The sequence below is a fragment of the Plectropomus leopardus genome, chromosome 2, assembly GCF_008729295.1.
Source record: "Plectropomus leopardus isolate mb chromosome 2, YSFRI_Pleo_2.0, whole genome shotgun sequence".
Classification (NCBI taxonomy): domain Eukaryota; kingdom Metazoa; phylum Chordata; class Actinopteri; order Perciformes; family Serranidae; genus Plectropomus; species Plectropomus leopardus.
Genome location: NC_056464.1, coordinates 20,604,674 through 20,612,830, shown reverse-complemented (window position 1 = coordinate 20,612,830; position 8,157 = coordinate 20,604,674). Strand labels below are relative to the sequence as shown.

General features: G+C 43.1%; 1 protein-coding gene across 1 annotated transcript; it reads right to left on the bottom strand.

Annotated features, from left to right (window-relative positions):
- Positions 1 to 291: 291 nt before the first annotated feature.
- On the bottom strand, positions 292 to 7,567 carry tmcc2 (transmembrane and coiled-coil domain family 2). Its single transcript, XM_042497679.1, has 5 exons — positions 7,451 to 7,567; positions 3,811 to 4,206; positions 2,904 to 3,520; positions 2,169 to 2,304; positions 292 to 989 (listed from the first exon to the last, which is right to left on the bottom strand). Exons 1-5 carry the CDS (start codon positions 7,451 to 7,453, stop codon positions 690 to 692), a joined length of 1,452 nt encoding a protein of 483 aa, XP_042353613.1. The 5' UTR covers positions 7,454 to 7,567; the 3' UTR covers positions 292 to 689.
- Between the last annotated feature and the right edge of the window lie 590 nt (positions 7,568 to 8,157).

Below are 8,157 nucleotides of genomic sequence, written 5' to 3'. Positions count from 1 at the left end.
ATTTGACTTCAAGAAAAAGACAAAAAGAGAGAAATGCGTCTATAAGCACTGCTTCAACACCAGAACAGGATGTGAAACAAACCAGGAGTGAATACAACATATCTGCACTGTTATTTCTGACAACAAAACCGCAGTTATAGAAGATTCATTTAGTCATTAATGAAATGTTAACTCATGCCAGCTAGATGCATCTTAGTGCACATATGAGGACATGCATGAGCACATAACATTCATGAAAAAAACCTTTATCCTCTCAAATATACTATAGCTTCAACATGAAGGTTACGGCGAAACATGATCAGCATTTTAAAGTCATTATTAAGTTGGTAATTCATGTATCATAAATAATTAGAAAAAGACCATTCCAAAGATTACTTGCAAGAAACTCAGTTTTTGGTGACAGCAATGCAATCAATGATTGGTCATCAACACCAGTAGATTTGGGCGAGATGAGATGATGTCTTATGTTGCTTGGCAAGCAGAGAATTTCTGTTCCTTTTATCTGTAAACGCCTCTCAACGCTCTGCAGAGCGGGTCACTGCCGATCTAAAAGTGCCATGTTTTGTCCTCTGATGCTCCACCTTCACAGGGAACAAGTGCAGTGGCCTTTGTTCTATTTCTGAATCCTTCAGTGGGGATGAGTTTGTGTCTCCCTGCTCTGGCCTCCACTGGAGTCTCTCTCAGGGAGCTCAGCTGGGCAGCAGCCACGGCTCCAGAAAGTCCCACTGCTTCCACAGGACAAACAGCAGCAAGGTCAGCAGGACGGTGGCGGCCACCCGGGCTCGGGTCTTCATCAGTGGGGTGATAAAGTTGGCCAAAGTGGAGACGAAGACCAGCAGTACGGCCATGAGCGCAAGGATGACATTGATGAGTTTGCCCAGCAGAGCTCGAGCGTTGGCGTTCTCCACTCCCTCCAACTGGACGACCTGCTGCTGTTGCTGCTGCAGCTCCAGCTTGGTGATGCGGGTCAGGCAAGACTCCACGGCCTCCTGTATGCATAGAGTACCCACAGTAAGATTTTTTCACATCATAGGCCCATGAAAATGTATTTTCTCAATCATATTTTAATATTAGTAAGAGATGCACCACACTGTGTCATTATTTGACACTCAGAGCAACAGCCAAAGTTTAAAAAGCGAGAAAGTCTGTGCAGAGTGGTAGGGTGCAAACACAGGACTTTCACCCATGAGACGGCTGTTTGTGTCCCCTGTGAAACCAAAGCTCAGTGTTGGGTAATTTTAAGAAATTATTGTATTATGTATCATGATGTACATCACATGATAAAAAATCACAACATAGCCAATGTCACCGGAGAAACGTCACATTCTGTTCCATTAGTGAGAAATGTCCTTATTTTAACCTGAACCATAATCTTTTCTCTAAACCTAACAACGTACTTTTGTTGCTTAATTCTAAGGAAGTAAACCTAAAAACGAAGTAAACCTACATTGGTTTAGGGTTGGGGAAGTTCACTATGAAATGAGACTGTAAGTATTTATGAGTGGAAACTGTGCATTTCCTGCAAACATGGAAGTTTATTTTGAAAAGACAAGCAATTAAATTACCATTCTTGAGTGTCTTAATGTGATGCTAGGGTTTTTTCTAGAGTTTCAAGTTTTTTTTGGTAATATGTTGATTTTTACTCTTTATCAAAGGAGCTGTATGTGACATTCAGAATAATACCAGCAAACCAATATTAGCTATGAGAGATATAGTGGTGTGATGGCATCCTGAGCAGAAAGTAAAATCATACTATCTCTGTGTGTTTTGTAATCTGAGCTTCTATTAGTAGTTGAGTTAGCACGTGACTCCCTGTGAGTGTATTCCCCTGGTGAATCGCCACCACTCCGCACTGCGTTCATACAGCAGTTACCGCTGATATACTGCGATTTCCCCCTGGGTTAACTTTTCAGCACTGTTGCTGTTGTTAGCACTGTTTAATGAGTTAGCACCATTAGCTGCTAACAACCAACTCAGTAAACTCGTTGCTGAGAACTGAGTGTAGACAATTTTAATCCAGACTCTGAATCATTCACTTGCTCTGAATATCACAAACAGCTTCTTTAAGAACTAAGGGTATTTAATATTGAAGAAAAACACACAGAGACAATATTTAAAGCCATGTTTGACAAGGTTTCAATGCCAACGATAACCGAGCAGATTTTTACCTGAATGTCCCTTGCTCTCTCGTAGGACTGGTAGGCGACTTTTTCCTCCATGCTTGCGAGTTCCTGTTTAAGGTTAGTCATCTCATTCTGGTGCAGCTCTGTTAAGTCATTCAGCTGTTCTTCAAGTCGCTCATACCTGAGCACACAGTCCAAAACACACACATAATAATGCTCAAGATAATGCTCAAAGGTCGAATATTGTCTCCATATCCAAAGTCATGTACAGCTTATTGCGTAATTGTTGTCCAAAAACTGCTGTAAACACATCAAATTCTTGCACTGACTATGTTTCTTTGTTAGGATAAACATGGGCGATTAAGTTTATTTAAGTTGATCCAATGTTCATCCTGCTGCAGTAAATACTTGCAAGCAAATGTGTATTAATCCACAGCTGAAAATAGTCGCAGCAAATTCACTATTTACTCAAGTTTGAGTAGCGACTGCCAAAAACTACAGTGCTGAGCTGTTCAAGTCTTTTTTTTTTTTAAATTAAAGTATAGATTTGTGACTCTTTTTAAAGATTTATATCTTCAGTAGGAGCAAATTGGGTTGGTGCCAAATGGCACAGAGAGAGTACTGAGAGATGTGCTTTTGGTGTTGGTCTTTTCATGTGATTTGTTGACAATAACAAAAATAAAAAATATTACCAACCTTATGCTTCATGTGAACTACACTGTGAATGATTACAGCAAGAGTTCACAAGTGTGACTGTCAGTGTTTTTGTGTGACTCGTACCTGTATCTCTCTTCTTGCAGGCACTGTGTCATGTAGGAGTAGTCACTCTGCAGCTGTCCCTTCATGTCCTCGATGGTGTCCTCCATGTGAGCCTGGCTGGCCTTGATCTCCTGCAGGCCCTCAAGTAGAGAGTCCCAGGAGCTGTGCATGTGATGGTGGTGGTGGTGGTGCCCGTCCAGTCTGGGGCTCCCCATGGTTGGTCCTAACAGTCCCCCTCCTCCCCCCGCACCACCAGAATTACTGCCCGCTCCGGAGCCGGACGTGGCGCTGGAGCACTCGTCGTCGCTTCCGTACTTTGGGCTGGAGACCAGAGTGGCACTTCCACTCAGTGCACGAGGTGTCGGGGTGTCCTCAGAGTGGCCCACGACTCCGTCCTCGAGCGAGTCCTTTAGATGAGCAATGTTATCTGCGCTGCCAAATTTGTTCCTGATAAGACTGGCAAACTCTCTGGGCTTGGAGACCACGGCTGTGTGAGTGAGGGCAGATACTCCACCTCTGACCCCTTCAACTACTCCACCTCCAAAACCACTTATCCCAGCACGAACGTTGGCCCCAACGTCCTTTAATCCCTGCTGCATGTCCCGCAGGACATCCTTAGGCTGCCGGGCTGGTCCATTCTGTAGAGAGGGAAGAGAAATGAGGAAGCAGAGAAGTGGAGGATCTCAAAGGTAGGAGAGATTAGGTTAAGGGAGAGAACTGTAGGAAGATAGATGAGGAAAGCAGGCCCTGTAGAGAATTAGGTGAGACACAGGATAATGCATTGGTTTAGGAGATGAGAATCATCAGTCTATATTTGGACACAACTGTCCTGACAAAGTTCAACACTTTTTCGAGTCAGCCACGAGATAATGATTCAGCCACAGTGCAAAAACAGCTGCACATAAAGAGATCACACTTGCTCACCTACCTGTTCTATTTCCTTTAGCTTTTTGTGATAGTGCTCTAGTTTCTTGTGCAAGTGTGCGATGGTCTGTGCTGACTTCTGGTTCTTCTTCTCAAACACCTGCTTGATCCTGGACGCCTGCTGTTTGTCTGCGTTGTGGGCCAACTTCAGGTACTCTGCAACGTTGTCGTCACGGGCCTCCTGCTCTACACGGATCTGCTCCGTGACCTTCAGGATCTTCTGCTGCAGATGCTCCAAAGCAGCACGAGTCCGCTGTGGCTCACCAAAACCCTCTGCACCTCCACAGGCCATGACCCCAGATGCTGCTGTTGCCGCCCCGTCCGTGCTGATGTTACTGTCAGAGCCTCCATGGCTGGTGGTGGAGGGTAGGCCTAGAGTTGCCACCTCGCTCTTGTCCAGCTGAGAGGACGAGAGGACGAGAGGGCAGGAGGACGTCAACAGGGGTGGAAAGAGAACTACAACTTCTACAGATGAAGTAGTGTTGACATGACTTCATTCAAGTATTAGAAGCATCAAATGTACTCAAATAAAAGTGTAATGTAAGATTATACAAAGTAACAGGCATTGCGTTCCATCCTGGCTGTAATTATTTGTCTATTTATTCATTCATTCATTCAATCATTCAATCATTCATGGTCCGAAACCACTTGTCCTCGTTAAGGTCATGGGGGGCTGGAGCCTATCCCAGCTGTCATTGACCGAAAAGCAGGATACACCCTGGACAGGTCACCAGACTATTGCAGGGCTATTTGTCTATTCTTTTTTTTTTTTATAAATGGAAAATAAGTTCATCTCAGATTTACATAAATAGAATATCCATCTGATGGTGCCACAACAGATAAGATGTGGGTCTGTGATAGTTTTTGGCTTTCCAAAAACAGTTAGGCTTTCATTTACGGGTCCTGGAATTTCCTGATGATTTCCTCGAAGTGTCCTGGAACTATTTATAGAGAAAATGCTCTGCATGGACAAAGTGCTCAATTGACACCATTTTAATGAACTCATTTTAGTGTAATCCAGCGAATCTTTTAGTCAGTCACAGCAGGTCAGACAAATATTCAATCTAGGCCAGGCGTGTCCAAAGTCTGCCCAGGGGTCAACTGTGACCTACAGACAGATTTTAAATGTCTTATCTTTCAAAATACACTATATGTGGCCCGCTACACGTAATCAGTTAAGATCACCACCATGGCTAGACTATCATACAGTTTGTAGACATGCACCCAGTGGGAACTACGCACACAGGCAGATCTAATGTGTTTTTGTAAGCAGATGGTAAACAAGCAAACAAAGGAAGAAAGAAGCATAATTTAATTTTTAATGGAAGATGACACAGATGTGTTTGTCGCTCTTGTATGTGATTGTTTTTAAATAATAATTTCTAATCATAAATAAGATGTGAGAAGCAGCTGGCCTCCAGGATTTTTTAAATAATCTAATCTGGGCCCCAGTCAAAAAGTTTGAACACCCCTAATTTAGGCAGTAATCATAACATATATTGAGGGACTACCCCCCCAAAGAAAAGTGCTATGCTATGAAAGGCAACCATGCACTGCTGTTCCAAATAATGATTAGCAAATGTAAATCTAATCACAAATAAACTTAGAATGCTGCAGTTCTGCATGTGGTTTGTCCAAGTGGTGTTGCTGTACCCCAGCAAAAGCTGTTGATCGACTGCTCTGTCTTTATTTCATTACTTTCAAACTCATTGAAAAGTGGAACACTAGAAGATAAAATGAGTGTTATGTAGGCTTTATCAATGTTGATTGTTTGAGTTTTTGTAAGTGTAAAGTCATAGTGTGTGCACATTTTCTGTGTCCCTAAAAGTGCTCTCAGTCCTCAAAACTTTGAGAACCCTGATCTAAGATTTGTGTTTCGAAATTATGGTCAATTTAGCTATAATGACTCCAAAAATTTGGGGTGACCTGGTAAAGTGTGTGCCCCATATAGGCTGAGGCCTTCACAACAGCTCAGGATTGATTCTGACCTACAGCCCTTTGCTATGTGTTTTTTGTTTGTTTGCTTGTTTTTGAGTAAATGCATTTGGGAAATCAACAAATGCTGATTAACTTTACTGAAAAACTGACAAAATTTGCTTTGTCTTTATGTCTGTATTTTTCTATAATGATTACTAAGTAAGAGTTTGTTAAAGGGAACTTCTTAGAAACTATGAGGATAGTTTATATCCTCAGTAATTCGTTCAGCAATTCATATGATGTGCTTTTATTGTGTAGATTAACATCCTGTAGAGTATATGTCCTGTTGCATGAGCATACCTACATATTTTCAGAATAATTTGGCCAAACTTGAAATATTCTGGTCGAATGAATATTTCAAGTTCAAATTATTGAGAATATGCAGTGAATTGTAAAACATACTCTGTAGATAAACATCTACAGAATCCAAACAGCTGCATTGTTGCAACTCAACCAATAAACTGTTAAAATGTTACAAATACTCTACAAACTAGGCTGTCTGTGGGCGGACTCTCCAAATAAAGTGTTACTCTAAATATCAGCTGATCACTTCTTTCACTTTGGCTTCTGAACTGAGAGTCAGTCTGTTATGTCCATAATTGATTTGGTGGAGGCATCAGAGAGTACACAGAAAGGCCATCATGCATTAATTAGATGATACATATTAGTCTGCAGCTTCCTGCTCTGCAAAGCCTCAGTAACTAATGCACACAAGTTACTTCAAATCACCTTTCATTGAAAAATGCATCAGGTATGTATCAGGAATAACAGGGTAAAAACATGCTGGGTGGTTTATTTATAACCATGATGGTGCAGCAGGTGACAGTTATGATAATGAGGATGAAATGTAATCTATTTTTAAATGCTCTATTTTGTGTCCATTCTGTCTGATTGGTCCCATGAGGGAATTCCCTGGTACACTATGTATTAAAGGCTATCTGTGAGCATCTTGGCAGATGGAGAGATTGTTAATGACCCTCTGCCTGACGTCAAAACAGTGTAATCAGACCCTGCAAACATGAGCCGGGCAGACGTGACACCAAAAAAATCTCACAGCACTGCTCTCATTTCTGCAGGCGGGACGGTGCAAAAGGATTTATTTGTATTTTATTTGCGTGACAGTGTGAAATGAGCACGCGCTCCTCGTGCTATTATAAATCAGCGGAAGCGAAGCGAGGCAGTTTTTTTTTAAAGACAAAGTAGGTTACAATCACATTGTAATGGTGTGAAAAACAGATGACTGCAGTCCCTGGGTGTTAGTAATTTCCTGATCTTTGCACAGAGAGAAAGTGAGATGCAGCAGCTAAAAGCGATGGCTCATAGGAGGAGTGGGGGGGCGCAGTGTCCGGCGATATATGGGTGAAAACAAGACAACAAAAAAAACAACACGGACCAGATGCTCAAATCTAACGTGGATGAATCCGGCGATGGTTTGAACAAAAAGCTCCAGGAGGTCGGGAGGCTGTGATGAGGATGGAGAAGACAGATGTGTAGCCTACATATTTATATTTAAATACAAACACACGAGGACAGGGGTATGCCCGTGCCTTCTTCACGCGGCAGGAGGACACACTTTGACATGAGAGATGGATGTCAACAAGCGTGGATGCGAACACATGAGGATGAGACACAAGTAGCACAGCAATAAATTAAATTAGAAACGTTACCATACTGCTTTAATCCAATTTTTGCAGTGCCATTGCAAGTCTGTGTTCGAGGCCCATCCTCCTCCTCCTGCCTCCACCTCCTCCTCCTCCTCCTCCCTCTGTGCTCACCGAGGAGGAGCCCCCCTCCTCAAATATCTTTACCCCCAGCAGCCGCTGTATGGCTGACTATCACCTCTCTGGATCCTAACGCTCCATTGTTAATGCCATCGATATCTGCAGCCTCCCACTCCCTCCCTCTCTCTCTAACGCTCTGATCCAGTCCTCCCTCTCCCTCTCTCTCCTTTGTGCTCCCTCCGCCTCCCTCTGCCTCCCTCTTACCTCTCTCTCTCTTTCAGTCTAAATGCAAATGCTAGCTGTCCTGCCCTATAATGGATGTGGGAGCTAAGGGACAGATGATGGAGGGAGATGGGCGGGGGGATGGGGGAGCTTAGCGCAGGCGTGCAGGTGCCTCTCTGTGAGGCCAGAGGAGAGAGGAGGGGGAGGGAGGGAGCACAGCAGGGCCTGCTCCAGGCCCTCATTCCCTAAACCACTGATACTCAATTTAGGGCCCACGGCCCAAATCTAGCCCCTGAAAGGCTGCCAGGTGGCCTCCCAATAATTTTCAAATTTACATAAAAAATAAACATCCTAAACAAGTTCTAAAATCTTAGAAACGTCTTCCAAGAAATGTCCTAAAATCCTATAGAAACGTTCTCAAACCCTAGAAA